This window comes from Micropterus dolomieu, linkage group LG17, assembly GCF_021292245.1.
Source record: "Micropterus dolomieu isolate WLL.071019.BEF.003 ecotype Adirondacks linkage group LG17, ASM2129224v1, whole genome shotgun sequence".
Lineage (NCBI taxonomy): Eukaryota > Metazoa > Chordata > Actinopteri > Centrarchiformes > Centrarchidae > Micropterus > Micropterus dolomieu.
Window position 1 is genome coordinate 372,406 of NC_060166.1, and position 20,702 is coordinate 393,107.

At 40.4% G+C, this 20,702-nt stretch overlaps 1 protein-coding gene across 4 annotated transcripts in view; it reads left to right on the forward strand.

Moving 5' to 3' along the window:
* Positions 1 to 20,702, forward strand: part of bnc1 (basonuclin 1) — a 54,119-nt gene that overhangs the window by 27,528 nt on the left and 5,889 nt on the right. The window contains exons 2-4 of one of the 4 annotated variants that reach the window (XM_046074411.1): positions 1,243 to 1,449; positions 18,163 to 18,265; positions 19,694 to 19,929. In XM_046074411.1, coding sequence (XP_045930367.1) covers positions 19,720 to 19,929 — 210 coding nt within the window. In that variant the 5' untranslated portion in view covers positions 1,243 to 1,449; positions 18,163 to 18,265; positions 19,694 to 19,719. Of the gene's footprint in view, positions 1 to 1,242; positions 1,450 to 9,430; positions 9,692 to 12,234; positions 12,279 to 18,162; positions 18,266 to 19,693; positions 19,930 to 20,702 lie in introns of those variants that run through there. The other 3 variants (XM_046074408.1, XM_046074409.1, XM_046074410.1) reach the window with 3 other exon arrangements.

Below are 20,702 nucleotides of genomic sequence, written 5' to 3' on the forward strand. Positions count from 1 at the left end.
TCATCTACTGGAAACTCTTGGAAAGTTTCCTGCCCTCCCCTGCCCCCAGTCCCCAGCCCCCTCATCCCCTCTAAAGAGCACATTAAACAGTGTTGTAATGCAAACACTAAGTCCAAAAAGAGCGAGAGCCAGGTGTCGGGTGCGAGGGGATGAGCGTCTAATGCAGCCATTACGAGTGGTGGGGAGGGTGGGTGGATTATCATAAAAGCATCTCCCCTCCCTCTAATGTGGACATGTCTGATCAATACCAGACTCCTGGGAGGGGATAGAAGGATGGACGGATGGGGGAGGAAGGCGAGCAGCTTTATTTATCTAAATACTGGCCAAACACTCGGGGATGCACCACCACGGGATGGCAGTGAGGGGCGGAGAGAGGGTAAAAAATGTCATCTGATGTCATATCTGAGTCATGCGACATTTGTGACATTTTACCATGACCACTAAACTGCCCAACGCAGCTAAGAAATTGTTTTTTTATTTATTTATTTTCGTCAGTGGAGCAACAAAACAAAATGATTTAAATTAAATCTTGGAGCTTCTGAGAAGGCAGTTAATTTGGTAACATAGTTTAAAAACCCCTAATTAACATTTATAAGCAGTTATGTCAATAGCAGCCAACTGTTATATCAGTATAACAGTTAATGAATGCAAAATAGTGCAATATAACATCGTTATGCATTTCATTAAGCATTCACTGTTTATGCATCACTTCATAAGATGAGCTATAATTGTTCCATCAACCATTAATAACACTTAAAATGTATGTAACAATAATTTGAGCTTGCAACTAGATTAGTGTTTGACAAACCACCTATATATTACTACTTATACATTGCTGATAAATTGGGCTGGTAAAAATAATGTGTTACATTAAGATAACTTAGATGTATGACTTTTCAGTGCTGAAACAATTCATCAATTCTTTGCGTAGTTGATGGACTACTCAATGAATTGTCAATTCTGAAGAAATTTTCCTGACATTTGTATGACAAAGAATGAGTTGCGGTTCTTCAGTTACACACAGTTGTTTCCCCATAAAGTATTAATTTTATTATATATGAATGTTTACAGTATATCATGTAGTGCCAAGTAATACTTGTCATTACTCTCCACTGAAGGAGATACATTTCTTCAGAGGAATGTTGCTTGTCTCATCAGTTTACAGCACCATTGATGTGGAATGTGTGTGTGTGTCTGTAGTTGCTGAGCTGTTTTTATTCCTGCTAATGCCTTTACTTGCAGGTGTGTCCAACATGTCCTTTGGAGGGATGTCTTCACACCATTTCAGTGGCAGTTTGAGTTGACATTCAGCTGGTTTCCATTAGTTTTCCTCATATGGACCAGACATGTTTCCATAGCCCCCCTCTTGACAGCTCTGCTCTAGACTCGATGAGCCATGTTCATCACAGAGCAGAAGACAGTAACATTTGATGGTTACTCATTTGTAACGTAAGTTATAATCTTGAAGATTTTTTCGTTTAAATAAATGTTAAGTCACTATCTAACGAGGCCCACTGATGAAAGTCCTTGCATTTGCATTATTATGAACTGGGTGTCGGTGGTGACACCCCCCCAAAAATTCTGTATTAAGTTACTGCTAATTCTTCCCATTAAAAGCTTTTAACTGGCAAAACAAAAAAAGTGGATTTTATTATGAAGAATTCACAGGATATGCAATGTGTTTGAAATCATCAAATAATCTCAAAGTTTCAAATAATGAGGTAAATTTATATAAAAGTAATCCTTGTGAGCATAAAACTCAGGTGTCAGGTTGCTCTGAATACTAGGTTTCTAATGTTTATTCTACTTTCATGCTTTTTCAGCCTGGGAACTGTTGGGTGTCTGTAAATAATATCACACTGAGTATGGTCTAGACCTGCTCTATATGAAAAGTGCAGTAAGATAATTTCTGTTATGAAATGGCGCTTTATAAATAAATAAAAATCAAATTGAATGGCCTCATTGAAACTAATATTGACAGATAGATGGCAGTTGCAGTTGTGTGGGAATGCAGTATGGTCTTTGGTTTCCAACACCGTCAGTACTTGTGCACAGTAGATTAGAAGTAGGCATGTCCTATTGAACTTCCCAAAGAAGATCAATACCAGACTGAGTTTAAAGGAATCCTGTCTGCACTGCTGTGCTCATTCTTACTGCCACTACTGTAACTGTGTTAACTGGTGCTGTCTTTATAGAGCTTTTATCTGGTGTGACTATGGCAAAGTAGTTAAGACACATACCTTTGGTTTGAGAAACATGGGTTCAATTCCCATTGCGACTCATTCACCAATGTGTCCCTGAGCAGAACACCTAACCCCTAGATGCTCCAGAGGCCTCTGATATATATATATATATATATATATATATATAGCAATTATCTGTTATTAAGTCACTTTGGATAAAAGTGTCAGCTAAGTGAATAAATGTAAATGTTTCTAAAAACTGCTAACTAGCTAGCTTGATCACTATTTAGGTTTCACACAACACAAGCCTGTTAACAAAAATTACAAAAACCCCCAAGCCTAAGACCACCATGAGTTTAGTCATGGATGTATGTACAATTAAAGAAAGCATTCACAAGAGTCCTCATGTTAGGAAGTTAGTCGTTTTCCAGCTGAGCCATTTGAGAACGAGCGTCTGAGACGTCCCCTGGCCGAGCCAGCAGTTGGCCTATTTCCCCACACATGAATAGGATCAAATAATCATACGACTCTTCCACACTTTTCAAATGTTATTGGACTAAATCAATCAAATTCTGATAATAAGAAGAGTCATTTCCTGGGGTTTGTGACAATAATTATTTTACAAGCGCTCCTTCCAATGTTCTGTATGGGGGGAAAAAATGCTTTTTGGGCCAGTGTGCGTAATTCAAGTTGCAATACCCCGTGTGGACATTACACCAATAATCCTTCACAGCCATCTCTGTTCCTGGGGGCTTGAATGGAAACATTGACTGTCAAGTGATTTCTAGGAAGTGAAGTGCAGAAACACCACAGCACTGAGTGCTTGCACCAAAGAGAGAGACGCATAAGGATGTTGCATTTTACATTTAATCAGTAACTTCTTCAAAGCTGACAAACCTTGCTTTGCATGTCTTTGTGTACCATTTACCATGTGTGCACTGAGCTTGTACTATCAGTGTTGCGCTCATTTATTTTTACTTGCATGTCCTCTACACTTTACTCACTAACTAAAGAGAGAGGAATATACTCATAGTAAGCACTAATATCCTGTGGTCTTCTTTTAACATTTGAAGAGCACTCAGTGGCCAGCTCTGCTTTCACTAATGCTGTTTTATATAAAACCAATCTCTATGAAAGGCCTGCGCCTCCCACACACATGAACAGTCCTGACCTCCCCTCATGCTGCATGGTGAAAGCGCTCTCCTCACTTTTTTCTTGTCACATAGGTTTCTCTTTCCTTCACACATAATTGCATACACACTGTTGCATGACTGCATCATATACTGCATATCCACATGTGCAGGAGTAAACAAATGTGTCCTATAGTGTTGTAATACACAATTGTAATTTCCAAGCTACCAAAAGGCCTTACACGCACCAAAATCTTTTATCCTTCTCTTAAAGTAGCTATCTGGGCTATCTGCTCTCTGTGTGATTTACAGTGACCCAGTGAAAGTGTCACTGAAAATAATAGCATGGAATGACAGGTAAACCTTGGGCCATTTGGCGTGATGTCTGGAGTCTGGTACGGACAGTTTGCGGGGAACAGCGAGGTAATAGCTCCCCTTTTGGCCTTTTTTACTGTCAACGAAAGTGAGGAAAAGCAGGTCAACACTTGGACAAAACATGTTCCATGAACACACATGCGTACACACATGCACATACACGTACACACACATACACACAAAAGACAACTTCCCTTGTAGTGGGTCTGTGTTGGGGCAGGTTCTGCATGATACGGTAGACAGCTAGGAGAGATAATAGCCAGTACAACTTAAAACAATGTTGAACGTAAAGTGATTATTCTGATATTATGTGTTAATACGCAAGTACAGGTAACGGCATGGTCTTCATGGAGTCAGATTATAATTATATAAACATGGCTTATGGCAGTATGGGTGCTTTTTAAAAGTTACTGATTCTTGTATTGAATTGTATTAAATAAACAACTAATCAATTGATTGATTAGTTGATTGATAAAGTATTAATTAGCAATGCTTTTGTTAATCTAATAAATGTTTAAGACAAATATTTTGAGGTTCCAGCTTCTCCAGTGTAAAGTGCAATTTATAGCCTCTGCGTAGCATACGCCGTCGCCGTGCACCTCCTCAAAAATGTAACTACATGTCGAGTCAACGCGGACCGTGAGCTCTGTGATTGGTCAGCTGGGTAGCCTTGCAATGCCTCCGAGCCGACCGGAAGTACCCCGCGCTTTGAAGTAACTTTTAGTAGCGGCCAAAACGGCGGCTGTAACACAGTGAATCAATATATTTGACCGTCGCAACCCGAGCAAAATGACTCGTTTCGCTATCAGAATGTGATCCATTCGGTCGGTAACATTTGAAAAGGCTACATCAGCCGCACGTTTACAATTTTACTCCCATTTACGTTAGCGGAGGGCTAAATCGGAAGTTAGCCTGCTCGGCCATCAAAAGTGAACACAGTGGACGCTGTAGCGCTACTGCCGACTAGCGTTTGGGGGTGTAATTGCAGAATGACGGACACACCTACGCACAAGTATAAATGCATGGCTACGTGCGCAGCCTATGGCGTAGGTATGCACGTAGACCCTACGCAGGAGTATAAATGGGCCTTAAGGATGGGCTGCTTTTCTTATGCCATTGTAAAATTTCTGGTTGGACCAAACGAGACATTTAAAGATGTCACCTCAGTCTCTAAGAAGTTGTGATGGCCATTTTTCACTCTCTTGACATTCAATAGACCAAATAATTTAATTAATTAATCAAGAAAATAACTATTGGAATAATCTACAATAAAATGAAAATGAAAAGAACTCCCCTGTGACTGTATTTGTATTAGGGTTGTAACAGCATTTCAGCCATCGTGGGGATGTAAAACCAAAGCAATGAAATTTGTGCAGATGGCTCCCTAAATCAGTGATATCACATGCAGTTGACACCTGAAATAACATCCCAATTAGCCAAATGAATCATTAAACCAATAGTGACTGAGTGCAGAGTATTTTGCTCGGCTTCCTCAAATAGTGAATGTGTAAAGGAGTGTGTAATGCTCTCCCAAAGCTGCTCATCTGCTCAAGTACTTGAGCCCCTTCCGTTTTTCCCTGTAGGAAGGCTAATGACAGACATGTAAGTAGGCAGCGTGACCTGTTCAGCTGCACATGGAGTTTATTTGCTGTGGTTTTAGCTGCAGCTTCGACGCTCAGCCCCCAGGGCGCAAATACGTCTGTGGTGCGCCAGCCCAGGGAGCAGCAATCTGACAAGCAGTGCAGACCTAATCCAGGCCAGGACTGGGGCTGTGTTTGGTATGCATCCCCTAGGTGTGGAATAAATACAAGGCCGGTAAGCAGGTCTGCTTGCCTGGACAGCCGCAGGGGAGTGGAGGGCTTTCCAGCCTTGCGTTACATGCCTTGACGGGATGTCTCTTATCCATATATGTAACCTCATAACATTTTGGGCTTTTCACGAATAAGAACAGCTTTGATCTCCTATGGAAAGTAATGCAGTTTTAATGTCCAACTTCAAGGGGCCATTAGCTGCATTTTTATCAGTTAGCGAGGCTGCTTGGCAAATTTCTGAATGTCTAGTCAGGGAGTGTTGTTAGCCTAGAGGTTCAAGAAGCTGGGTTGTGATTGGAGGGTTTTCACGTTGAGTTCTTCGCTGGGAGAATGTGGGTGGGGAAAGCGGGTGAGTAAATATTCTTCCCTCCCTGCAGCACTTCAGTTGAGTTACCTTTGAGCAAGGCACTGAACCGCCCAGTGCTTGTGTAAAAGTAGAAAAATTTGATTATACAAGAAGATGATAAATGTTGTGCAGTGAAATGCTGGGAAAAGCAGAGTGCGCCATTGATACACTCCAGATAAATTCATAAATTAAATAAAGGAAAAAAGAAGGAAAGTCTGTTTTGCACTTTCTCTTTAATGAACACTTACAGTGTGTCTCAACCTGGTGGCATCCCCCTGCTCCCTCCATCCCTCCCCTTAAGCTGCCACAAGTAGAGCAGACCAGGTGTACCTGTCTAAACTTGCTGTGTAATTTGTGGATTAGCAGATGCCTCTAATGGCTAAAATCATCAGAGCTTTCCCTCTGCCACAGAGGGGTAAGAAGGAAAAAGACACAGAAGCAGAAAAGTAAGAATGAAGGACCAAGGGTGAAAACCATCAGCCTTCTGTGATGAATCTTGAAGGAGCAACTCAGCTATCCTAAATATGTAAATGCTCCGTATTTGTATATTGCCTTTCTTTGCGACTACTCAAAGCGCTTTAACGCTACATTGCATTCACCAAACACATTCATTTACTGAGCTGAAGTGCTCAAACAGAAACCAACATTCACACACTGGAACAGCCACCAGGGGCAATTTGGGGATTCAGTATCTTGCCGGAGATTGAACTGCCAACCTTCCGCTTAACAGGCAACCCGCTCTTCCTCCTGAGCCACAGCAGCCCCAAATGATTGCTCCATAAATTGAGTAGGCACATATTTGTGTGAGTGGCAGACCCTTTTCACCCCATCAACATCTCAGTACTGTCAACACTTTAAAAGCTCTTCTCTAATGTGTTTTTGTCATTTTGCAGTTACAGCCTTTCCTCACCAGAAAAACATATGTATATGTCGATTGGACAACAGCTTGTTACGATCCACATTTACTTTTCTTGTTAGGCCGCGACCTCCCTCCCTTCATGGCAAATGAAGAAGTCAGTGGATTCTAGTAATATATCTAAATAAAGAGTGACAAAGTCTGTGTAAGGAGGTGGTGAGGGTGGATGAATGTGTCACGAGAGTTAAGTGACTTAAATAATACTTATTTGAACCCAGACCACGATCTAAACCTAACCAAGTAGTTTTGTTGCCTCAACCTTTCCAAACTATGGCCATTTCACAACATTTACCACGTGTTAAGTGTCATGTGGCTTAAGTTGCGTGATTTATGTAACATACTTAAGGTCATGTACGCCTGACGCTGGACTGGTACCTGCTAATGCTCGTACATATTGTTTTGGAGAACAGTCATTCTGTATATTTTGTTTTGGGACGATTGACTCAAACTATTTTGTTGTTTGGGAATGAGGACTTGTTGCCAGTTACCACTTTTGAACTTTGAGAAACTTAGATTTAGAGCTGAAATGATTAGTTGTTTAATTGACCAACAATATGCATGTACTATTTCATTCAATTAATGGTTGAAGTAAATTTTGAATAATTGACATTGTAGACAAAACATTAGTAAGTTGGCAACAAATTTAATTATCAATTAGTTGGTGGCGTCATCAGGCAGTAGTGACACCACTTACTGGAGTGAATGAGGGTGGGATATTTCACTCTTAACTCAGCCAAAAACGCTGTGAACAGTTGGGACAGTTCGGATTGGTGGACACACCTCCTCCACTCCAGTGCTCTACACCGGAGCCCCCCAGGGATGTGTGCTCAGCCTCCTCCTGTTCACGCTGTACACTCACGACAGACAATTCACGACAGACAGCACCATCATCAGCTGGATTTCAAACAACAATTGACTTCATATCAGGGGGAAATTGAAAATCTTCTGCAGAGCGGACACATTTTTCTGGGGGAACCACACTTCCAGTTCAATGTAGTGAGTCCCCGGGACCCACAGAAGATTGTATATTTGTAGCTCTTTATCAGTACTTTTGTTGGTTCTTTTTTTTATGTATACACTACACATGTTTAAGGCTGTTCAACAGGTGTATTGATGAAGTACTGGTTTCTTACAGTAACAGTAACAAGCGTAGTTCTCGTCAGCTCGAGGTAATCTTGGAGTTATCTTTACTTCATCACTCTTCCACCGCAGCTTCTCTGCTGTTCGCTGACTTTGCTTCATCTGTGTGTTTGTGTAGGAGCTCAGCCCCGACAGAAAGCAGGATTTCTAAGATTTCAACACAGATTTGTTATTCACAATGTTGAATGTTCCCGTGCATTCCCCCATATTTCCACCATTGAATATTTGGTGGAGTTGGTGCTTAATAATACGGAAGTGCCTGAAAAGTCAAACAAGAATGAATGCCTTATGTCAGCCAATGTCTATCGTTCATGGGAATTAATCCCAGCATGGCATGGCTCCCTTTGTATTTTAATATAGATTTAATAGGAGGCAGAATGTATTTTCTACTCGCACTGTAGATTTATGTGTAGCCAACACATGCCTCATTTGTCACTGGGGGTACTGTAATTTGTCCTGCCACATGTATTTAGCTTTTACACAAGGGCTGGGCTTTTCTATTTTTTTTCTGTACAAGTAACAGTACGATACCTGAATTTTGAATATGATACATTTGACACCATATTTTGAGAAATATAAATATTTCCTCCTACAAAGAGAAATATTTTCAAATGCTATCAAAGTTCCTAAAATACTGTTAGTTGCAGAAAAACTTCCGCTCAATAAGAGTCCAAAAATGGCAAAATTTTAAATCTGAAACTATCTATTAAAAGAAGTAAACACGATTACAAAAACTTTCAATAGTTTTCACTATCCAGTGCTTTAGGCACATTTTGTTCTGACCAAAAAATTGTTGAGGTTTGACATCCAACCCTAGGTACACGTATTCCTAAAGATAACACAGATTTAGTTTTTGTCATGTGTGAAGTCCCCCTCCTCCTGAGAAAAACTCAACACAGACACTGACACATTCCTGACGGCACAAGGCATAACTTGTTATGGAGGCTGTTCGCAGGGCTGTGTTAAGGTGAATCCAGACACACACACTGGGCTGTGTGCACCAAGAGGGGCAGCGCTGATTTAGGGCATTACTCAAACAGAGAGAGAGAGGGGGAAAGAGGGAGAGCCTCCCCTGACTGCATTAGGTGAGCCTCCAGCCTTTGTGATTCCTTTTGATCAAATCTCTGTGAAAGATGAGTGTCATGCCCTCTTCCAGCCAGCTGTGAGGGGACTGCCCTGTGACTCTGAGGGGGTGAACGTGTGTGTGTGTGTGTGTGTGTGTGTCTGCATGCGTGAAAGAGTATGCACACCTCTGTGTGCACGCGCGCATGTGTGTGTGTCTGTGGTGTGTGTGTGTCTGTGGTGTGTGTGTGTCTGTGGTGTGTGTGTGTGTAGGCTAGGGAGGGAGCAGGCAGCTCCTGAGGTGAGAATGCCGAGTGGGAGGATCTCATTCCAATCCCCTGTGCCCAGTTTCAACACACACACACACACACACACACTGAACATCTTGAGTAGTTTAGAGCCAGTCCACGGCAACATTAGAGGAGAGAAAGCAGAGGAGGCGTGTGTGTGTGTGCGCATCTGTGCAGTGAGAGTAAAAGCACGGCGACTACTTCTTCTCTTTTTTGTGGAGTGAGTGTTGGTGGCTCGGGTGTGTGTGTGTGTGTGAGGAGACAGAGAAGTACATGTGTGTCTGTATTGTTGAAGGAGATGCTGCTGGGTGTGATGGCTCTTTTGCATTAGTGCTTGTGCGAACAGGAGAGTTGGAGCCAGTTGTTTTGTGGGACTCGCGTGGAATGGCAAACTCTACGGTATCCTTGGAAACATCAGACTAAATGACAATGGCTGAGGTAAGAGAGACGGCTTTTCACTGCTATTCTCTGTCTGCTCTGGTTCTTCTTACACACACCGCCTGCACACATAATCAGGATATATTGAGTTTATGTAGATCTGAGTGACAGACAGGGGTAGCACAGACTTTTATTTTGAGGTGCACAGATTAGGAGAAATATAGATTTGCATATGCTACTTTATGTGTGACAAGACATCAATAGAAACATTGATATAGAGTTTAGTTTTGCTGTGATTCCAGATTCATGTTGTATTTATCTACATTTTTACAAGTTGTCAAATAGTGATCTATTAATCTGGGTATCGTTAGAGCTGTTTGATTCTAGCCCAAAAACCCAGGTTATTTATCAGAGTTTCAGAACTACACAAAAGTGATACTTTTTTGATAACTTACTTCTACAAGAACTTTGTCTAAATAAAAACAGTCTCAAATTGGCAATTTTTTAATCTAAATTAGAAACTATCTGATCAAAGAATAGGTGGAAAAAATGTGACCGTTATTTAGAGCCAGTTTTTGGGAAAGTTTTTAGAGGCTGACATTTCTGTAACTTTGAGTCGCTCTCAAACACTTGAAATCCTTCTGTGATTGATGGAAAAAGCGTAATGAGAGTGTCTTTGCCCTAGTCAGTGTGGATGGAAAATGTCCTTACATGCCTTCCGAGGAGCCAGAGGCAACTCCCAGTAAACAATAACAGTAACTTAACCACAGACAAGTCAGGCTTCCCGGTCAGTAGTATTTGATCCTCTTCTTTTGATTCATTCAATTCTATGAACTTTATATTTAGCTGTTTTATCGTGTCGTATTATATTTTATCCAGAACACTAATTAATAAAAAAAAGAACCAGCCTCCAGTACTTACCTGGACCTGTTCTCCATCCACCCGTCTGTAGTTTGGGAAACATGACAGCCTGGCCTCCTGTAGCCTCCTGGCCACTGGCCACAGCCTATTGGAATGTAATTTAAGAGCAGATTAATGTTTTGTTGCAGCCATAATGTAACAATTAGCTGAGCTGTCTGTGTGGTGGTAGACCAGACTGTTCTCTAATTGTGTGTGTGTGTGTGTGTGTGTGTGTGTAAACAGTGCTAAACAGTTGTGGTTTATTCCCGGTTAGATTACCGCTTGTTACAGCAGAGAGGAGCATCCAAACAGACTAGAGTGAAGAAATTAGATTTAATGAATGAAACCCATGTGGAACAGATACTGACCAGGTGAAAAAAAATGATTGTCAATTATTAATGTTTCAGTTCATTGAAAAAGGGTTAGTTACTCACTTTTGTATTGATTCATTGTTTTACCACAATTTGTTATTAATAATTATAAATCTGAGAATCACTTATTTTGACTTTGTAATGTCATTTGCATTGATACAGCTGAAGGATTGCTATGATTTATATAAAATCAGTAGTTTAAGGTATGTAAAATAGATTAATAGCCGCCAATAGCCACACTGTCAAACAAGTTAAATAGAACCTTAAATATTTCAGAGCAGAGATAATTCAGTTTTGTATAAGCTATTATTTTACAAATATCAAAAGAATAAAAAACTTGATCATAAAACAATCAGAACCTTTAACATGTATTTATTGAATTTTAATCAGGCTCTGCCATAATTTTGGCATGTAAAGTGTGTTTTTCTTCCTCACATTGTGTTCCTCTAACAGGTTGCCTTTTTTATTTTCTGATGAGAGAGAGGCCATCACTCCAGCAATCCATGAAAATGATTTAGATGTAGTTTTTGTGTGCATGTGCGTGAAAGAGAAATGTGAGTTGAATGCTGCTCTGTGGCTTTCCTTTAATACACTCATGTCCTATCTCTTTATTCCTGCTGCTATATCACTCTAACCATCTTTTGTTTCCTCTTTCTACATCCATTTTTTGGTGTTTCTCTGTTCTCCTTTAGTGCTGCAGGGCCCCAGGGCACAACGCACAACACACACACACACACACACACACACACACACACACACACACACACACACACACACACACACACACTCATAGGGCCCCTACTTGTCTTTACAGGGTTGCACTTCACTTTGTGTGTGTGTGTTTATGTGTGTGCGTGTGTCAGCAGTGGCAACTGTAGCCTGCCAACCTCGTCAGCTTCATTAGGTTCATGATGGTCCATCCATGAGTGAGTGTGTGTGTGTCTGTGGGGGCTGGGGGGGGGGATCTTCTCTAGCCTTTTACCCCCTTCAGCGTATCCTCAAGCTGTGGTGCGTCCCTCCTGGCCCCTGCCTAACTCGTTCACACCCCCAAACTCCACACACACACACTGCAGCCAACCCTTGCATCTGCGTCCGCCACCAAAAGGCTTGTGAGGATTTGTCAGCCAGATGTGACAAGATTGTCAAGAGGCAGGCGAGGAGAGAGGGAGATCTGATATTAATCAGAGCGTAGCTGGGAGCCAAACTCTCTCAGACTCGGTGTACTAACATGTCCCCCTCATTTTCTCCCTCTCTGAGCCAAACACTCCCTCCGAGTTCCTAACAGGGAGCCACATACCCCCACCCCACACAAGCTCATTGTCTTTTAAGATTTTCTTTTCCTTAAAGAAGCCTACCATTTTCTCATGGATATTCAGGTAATGACTTCCTACTTTTTGTAGTGTGTTTTATGTGTGTGTGCTTTCTTGTGATTGACTGCTGGATGAGTATGAAATAATAAGTTTTTCACGGTGTCTTTGGGCTGTATGGACTCTTAATAGGCGCAAACACAGCCTGTCTCTACTTGCACTCGCCCAGGCTTCTCCTAGGCTTGTCTTCTCCTTCTCAGGTCCAATGCGTTGTTAAATGTTGTTTTTTTTATTTAAGTGTATTTTAAAAGCTATTGCTCACATGGAGTTTACTTTAAAGGAAGCTGTTAAATGAAACACAGGCTGAATTGCTTTGCAGTTGAGGTAAAACGTTAAATATTTTATGTAGAACTTGATGTAATAATCTCAGAGAATACCAGAAGTGAGTGGTTTTTATCTGGTGTGTGAGTGTTAAAGTGCTTCCTCTTTCTTAGTGGAGTGACATTAAATCATAAGCTGGGGCAGGATCACGTTGCCTGCTGAGCAGCTCATGTATCGTAACCTCACTTTAACTAACACTTGTCAACAATTAACATTTTATTACCTTGCTGTCACATACACAACTTGGTCCAAGACGTGATTTATTCATGAGACTGTATTCTTTGCTCGTACTGCGCACAAGCACACACTCTCTTGCACACACGCGCGCACACACACACGCAGGCAGTGATCAGTGGTGGGGCCAAGTGTAGTCAGTGTAGCTTCAAGTTTTGGTGCTCAGGTGGTTTTATTGGTGAAGAGTCTGCGTTTTGAGCAGGATGTCTGAGTGGTACCAGGAACACTGTCCTCCCACTAAATTCCTGAGTGTTTTCTGTGTGTTCTGACTGGGATAAGATATTTATTTCCTCAGCGTGTGTGTGTGTGTGTGTGTGTGTGTGTGTGTGTGTGTGTGTGTGTGTGTGAAAATTGTTTTTCGCTGTGCCGCAGTTTTTTTTTTGCTTAGAATTTGGCAGCTATTTAATTTCAGTGTCAGTTTGGCTCTTTTCCATGTGTTTTAAGTTAGTTGGATTGAATGTTATAAATATTTCCAGCAAATTTAAAAGCCGTTGCATTTTATGTATTTTTTTATTATTATTACTGATTAATCTGTTGATTGTTTTTACAGTTAATCACATGTTTCCAAAACCCACTATTTTTTAAATAGAATTTTTTTTGTTTGCAAAATCTAAATAAATGCTATTTTATAATAATATAGAACATAACAAAACAGCACGTTCTCACATTTGAGAAGCTGGAACCAGTAAATGTTTAACCTGAATGAATGATTTATTGAACAATCTTGACTTGTCAACAGGCTGCACTAACGCAGCTAACACGCTTTATAAAGGGTTTATAAATTGTAACAAACTGCCATATTCATAGTTAAATAATCATTTTAATAAATAATTTATTTCAATTATAAACTATTAATCACAACAACTTTTGGGTTGCCAGGTTGGGAGGAGGATAAACACCAGCCAGAAATTTGGTGCAACCTGGAAATGTTTCTTATTAAGGTCTTATAATAGATCTATTACGCATTAGTAAATTATTACTGATTCATTAATAAATCCATTAGCAGTAGTTTATAACTTATTATCCATTTATAAAAGTAGCATTAGTTGAAAGTCATATCTAGTAATTTTATGAACACGTACATGGGGAAAAGTGACATTCTGGAAGCAGGTAATAGTGGTTTGCAAAAAATTCTAAAAAGAAGAAAATTAATAATAAGTATTATAATAACATTAATAATCACAATCTTAACTTCCTATTAGGTGTCAAAATTATGTATGTGACTTGTTTTCATCGTTTAATTTGAACCTTCAGTGAATCTGTGCCATGGAATTCAGTGATCATTTATATTTCCCACCAGGAATACTCCCACTTCCTTTATTTCCCCTGTGCCGTAATTGTCTTGTTAACTGATTAATGGCTGATGGTAAAATCTGATCCACTCTCACTTGGCCATCAGTCACCCTCTGCCTCAGAGCTGCTGATATCCCTGTTGTTATTCACTCTTTGGCATCAGCACCGCTTGTTTCCCCATTGAGTGTCAGTTAGTGCCTGGCTGCTGCTAATTGATTAGTTTTCCACTGCATTAGGCCAACAAGTCCCCGTCCATGCCCGAACTGTCTCTGTCCAAGCAGCTGTTCATTTCTGCTGGGTCTCTAAAGCACCGACGCCATTCCGGACATATGGCAGGATTTTATTTTAAGAGCCAGAAAGGACTATTTCATTTTATTTCTTTTGTGTGTGTGTGTGTGTGTGTGTGTGTGTGTGTGTGAAGGATGTTGTGGCTGTAACCCAGCAGTGGGATGAAGATGATGTTCCACTTTGACCAGACATAACATAGCTAAGTTTTTTTTGGTCTTGTTTTTTCCTGTTTCTGTCTTATAATGCTTACTGTTTTTATGAATTCTATATCTGAAGGTCACTGCATGGATTCAAATTATTTAAGCTGTTAATATCATTTCAGCATTGTTTGGTAGCACAGAGTGGACTAAGAAAGCAAATTCAGTCATTTCGTGGAAACACCTGGGTATGAATTTATAATAATTGAATCAATTAGTTAAATCCAGTACAAGCGTCACCGGTGTATTGCGTGAAGAAAGAAAGATGTTTCATACACACATGCCGGCACATCAGTGTATGTTATAACTCAGGACTGGGTCGTCATGGTATACAGACGCTGTTTTTATGATGTCCCTGCCTTCTCATCACCTCACTCTTTTCGCTTTTCTTAACCTCACCTTCTTCCTCTTTAACTTCCTTCATGGCCTCCATCTATCCATTCTACACAGCCTGACCTCTGGGTGTACAGTCTCTCAAACAAGATGCCTCTGACTGCAACATATAGACAGACACTGAGGGACAGAGGAGTGGTGGCAGAATTGAGATATACACAAGGAGACTGAATAAGCTTTTACATTAAAGAAAAAAATGATGATTTGCAAAAGCAGTCCTGCCAGTGCCATACAAATCCATATGCATATAGAAACTATAGAGATAGTATATATTCATAGTATCATGAGCGGAAATTGTCATTTTTAAGATGTATTTTTATTCTATGACATTCCCAGACATTTTAAATAGTATAATTCTTAAATCCTATTTTTGCTTAAATCAACTTACTAGCTTATTCCAGGGCTTTCAACCCCATTTCAAAGTCTTCATCAACAGGTGAAGTTTGCTCAGTTGTTTAGTCATCATCGCTAAGACCTACCATTTTATAACTCTGAGATGGGGTTGAAAGCTTTGGGAAAAGCTAATAATTGGACCTTAAGTTAAGAGTCAAAGTCAGATTACTATTTCCAAGGTCAGGAAAGAATGCTCACAGATGAGAGAAGCTCTGAGTTGATAAAACTGTTGATACACTCGTCTGTGCACTCACAGGAATAAACTTTACAAGCAGCAGTGAGGAGATTTTGTCTTTATGGCTTAATGAAAGGTGCTCTGACTCTCTTGGAGTGTCCCAGTTCCACAGTACATACCAATTTGTTTGAATGTGTGTATGGTGTTCACACTGGAAAAGTGACACAATTTGGTATAGTGAAAAAAGTAGACTAAAATCACAGATTAATAATAGAGCAATTTAAACAGCATTTCTAAATTTTGTTCATGTTTCAGTTGAAGAACCCCTAACTAAAAGTGTCATTTATTCAACTTGTATTACTGAAATGCTAATTAGATGCATGTGTAATGTGTTCAAGGTGTGCGTAGAGGTGGTGAGGTTGATGTGTGGCTCCACTGGTGTACATCACTGATATAAAGAAAGCGACATTGTGTTAGCTTTGGCTTCAAAACCACCGACCCGGCCGCTTCATTCTGTGCAATTAGTCTTCTTGTCATCGGCTTCATTGATGCGTAAGAACAGCCGTGGCTTTGTTGTGAGAACAGTAAAGAGAAAGAGATATGCAGGGGGGTCACCTGCCCTGAGTTGCTATAGTTCTTCTCCTTCTCCTTTCTTTCTCCTTCTTCTTCTCAGGAACTAATGAAATGAATCGCTAATTAAGATAAACAACCTGGAGCACACTGTGCATTGGAATGTGTGTGTGTGTGTTACAGGCTGGTGAGTGAGCAGGGGCACCTGATTAAGATGTATATTAGAGGGAGCAGCAGCAGGAGGTGGGTGTGTGTGCACCCACAGTGGGATGGGATTAGCCTAATTGGGCTGTGTTGGTTCTTGGTGCTCTGTAATGATGGGATTATGTTGCTGAGAGATGAGCACAGGGGTTTTTACACCTCACCACTGTCCGGAGGAGGCTGAGCTAGCCAGCCAGAGATAAAACCTGACAGAGAGGGCGACAGAGAGAAAAGCAAAGCAAATGGATGTCATGGGACTGAAGGCCGGAGCTACCACGCTGTCTTTCAAGGCCAGGTAGCTGCCGTCGCCTTCATCTCGGGTCAGTTTATTCATCCTAATAATGAAGGGTTACTGTAAGGTGAAATTATGTGATCCCAGATCTCAAGGACAAGCCCAGCCCCGAGCGCAGAACTAAGCGACTGACTAAATGAGAAGGAGGAGGCGACCCCTATCCACCCACCCACATTTTTCCTCTTTCTCTGCTCATAGAGAGGGAGTGAGCTCCAGCGAGGAGCTAAGCATGCCGCTCATGTATACTAAAACCCCAGTGATCATGCATTATAGATGGAGAGGGAGAGAGGTGGTGTAGCGTAGCTACTCTGAGGTTTTCAGCATGTAGCACTAACAACACTGGCTTTGATCATAAATCTGAAGATGCTTTTCCCTCAGTTCCTGGTGTGTAAATGATTTTTTTTTCTTTGGGTCCAAGGCAGGGAGAGGGGAAACAGCGTCATTTTTAGTATATCAGTGCACTGGAGTCCTCTCTGCCAAGTCAGCAGCTACCCTCGAAACTTTACTCATTACTGCCATTAACTCCTCACTTTGAGTCTCTGTGTCAGTCCACTTACTCTAGTTTTCTGCATGTTTGTCCTGAAAAGATAAAACCCATTATCAGATGAGCTGATGATCTGAGTCCCCTGACCTGTGTGCGTGTTTGCCTTAGGCATTGATTGATTGAAATGGTTTTGGTGATCCAGGTATATCCAAGACCTTTCCTTACTGTAGAAAGGAACTGCCCTGCAAAACTACTGAGACACACACACACACACACACACACACACACACACACACACACACACACACACACACACACACACACACACACACACACACAGCTGTGCTAATTCTGCTCTCACAAGGCAAAACAGACAACTTGTGATACACAAAGGGAAAGCAAAATCACTTAAGGCAATCATGCCCTTTTCTTTCAGTTTCCGTGGGCAACTTGACTGTTGTACATTTTTCATGTAGCTGTGTAAGTAACATACAGCCACGCACACACTTTTTCCTCGACAATTAGATGAGAGGGCATATTTTCTATTAGTGCCTTTAATGGTGCTTTCCTGGATATATAAAAATCTGACCACTTGAAAATATTATACTTTTGGAATAATACAAAATATAAAAACATCTTTGAGTCAGGATTTTAGAAATGTGCTCTGCCCAAATGGAACCTTTTACACTTGCCTGCTCCACCAGCGTCTTAGATTCTACTCAAAATATCAAGGTTTACAACATGTCTGGCTAAATGTTGGACAAATGTGAACAAACTGATACAAGACAGCTACAATATTTTCAATTTATGAATTAGTTAGCCATAAAGAAAGAGTCCTGGGTTTGAATAGTTAAGTAAAAATAAGCATCAGCTACATCATGAAGGTGTTGGAAGAAGAAATACTGAACATATATGTGTTTTGGACTGATTCAAGAAACATAGGGGAAATTTGGGTTGATAATCAGATACAGTGGTACTGTGTGTTATAACAGGCATTCATTTTCTTGTGTTCTCATTAAAATAAAGAAAATCTATGTTTTTTGTGTTATCAGGCTATCTGCTGCACTTTGGTGAACTGTAACTGTGACAGCTTCAAGCCTGGGAAGCTGAAGAGGCGGCAGTGTGAAAACTGCAAGCATGGCTGGGTAGCGCACGGTAAGAGCTCACTGCAAAGTTTCTACTGATGGTGCGAAGACACTGAACTGAGGCTCTTTTCAATAATAATCTTTATTATATTAAAATTAATTCAAACCTTTTCACAGACCACTAATATTATCTAGTCTTGCAAAGAGCTGGTTTCCTTTGTCCAGTCTGGTTTCTGAGAGAGAATTTGTCATTTCTGATCTGAATGCTTTGTATGTAGGTCTGTTTAATGTATACATCTGTATGTGATCAGATGAGGTCTGATGGTCTGAAAAATGCAGATATTTACCTTCTGTTCACAAAATCAAAAAATGACTGGGTGCTGTTAGACTGATTAACAGTTCTATCAGGAATTAAGAATTGATTCCTACACACTTTTTTCATTATATACTTTTTAATATTTCTTTGTCAAAAGGTTGAGGTCCAATTGAAGTCACAAGTAATTAAAATTTTAAATCAAATCTTTTTTAATTTTATCAAGTCCAGTGTCATAAGACACCGCTGGATGGTACTGTTTAATCTTTAAGTGGCATTTTCCAGTACTGTGAGTACCGCAAAATAAAGTCCATTTACCGCCATTGTTTTGTGGTAATATAATAACCATTATTCAATCACTGTCACATTAATTGTGATACCTAGCTTACCTATTGTATAAAAATGTACAAACATAGTTACTATTAACAAAGAAGACCATCATTTGGAATAATATTGTGTCAAACTGTGGTGTAAACCAGAGACCACATCTTCCTTACAAATTGCTGCTTTGTGTTGTAAAGGTGATTTTTTTTTTTATGGTCACGGAATCTCTTTTGATTCTCTGAGAGACTGCAAGTAAAATAGGGTGCAGATCTCACTAAACCTCTCAGCAACAGTTAACGTTTGTTTACAGTAATTACACTAATGTCGTCAGCATTTGTATCATTTTCCCAGTAATTTAATGCAGGTGCTGCATGAAGCATCATCACCTTCATTTTGTTTCCAAAATGATCTGCAAATTATGAACACAATTTTTTAGGAGTATAGCTCTAAAGAGTAAAATTGAATGCCATGAAAATTAAGCATTAAGCAATCATGCATTTCCTCAGTTAACATTATCCATTGATATGGAATGTGCCTGTCAGGTGGTTATGCACTGATCTGATTCGCAACTAAGGCAGAGGATCAAAAATAGTATACAAATAGCTAAACTGTATATTATTTTTTAAAATGACATTCTCATTATTTATTGCTTACACAGTATTCCAATATTTTTATTTATATTTTGTATAAATCATCTAGCTATCAAAGCCATGTTTTTAATGAGTATTATTAGTCGTTATTATTATGTTATTGCTTACATTTATAAATTGTGAGTGTGTGTGTGTGTGTGTGTGTGTGTGTGTGTTGTGTAGTGTAGTTTCATAAAATCTAATCCAGTAAAATTTGATGTGTGTATTCTAGCCCTGAGTAAGCTGAAGGTGCACCACATGTACCAGAGCAGCCAGGTGGAGATTGTGCACTCCAACGTGGTGTTCGATATCTGCAGCCTGATGCTGTACGGCACCCAAGCCATCCCCATCCGCCTCAAGATCCTCCTGGACCGCCTTTTCTCTGTCCTCAAGCAGGAAGAGGTCATCCAGATCCTCAATGCACTTGACTGGACACTGCAGGACTACATACGAGGATATGTGCTCCAGGTGAGCAGTGGGGGGAAATTCTTTTTTTCCTTTTACTTTGTTTCCTTCTGCCTCCAGTTTTCATTCCAAGCTATCTTAACACAGTCTGACTCCAGCTCTGTACTTAACACACAGACAAAAAAATTGGTATCAATCTTCACATCTGAAACTGGGAAGAAAAGCAAACTATTTTCCAAAATACTGAATTATTCTTATGAATATCAAAACAATTTCAAAACAGTATTTAGTGTTATTCTTCTCAGTTTGGGGAAAAACTCTAAAAACAGCTCAGAGGCTGGGACACCTAAAACTCAGAGTATCAGAGAGACAGAAAGAATTTGTGAGGAAGACGAGGGAGGAGGAGGGAGAAATGGGCTCATGAAAGCATGGCTGGGGACAAGAAAGATTAGGGATGTGATGTAGCGACCAATGCCATGAACTCTCTTGGTATCCTGCTGATGCGGCCGGCTTGTTGCTGAGGTACCACCAGCTCGGGAAGGTCTTCAAACTTTGCAGGGTGGATTTGTAAATATTGTTTTTTGCTTCAGATTTCCTCTCAAGCTGGGGCCAAGCTGGCTGAGGCCTAGACTACAGGCACTATGTCAGCGCAAGCTCTCACTTCGATTAGTACATCATCAAGTATTCAAGTTGGGCTGCGTTTAATTCATGTTAGCTCATCTAATGGCGAACGTATAGTCAGAATCCTCGACAGGCGCCCAATGAATGCTCTGTGATGAAATATTAATCACGGTTACGGCATGAAGCTGCTCCTCACTTTCAAAGACGCCCAAATT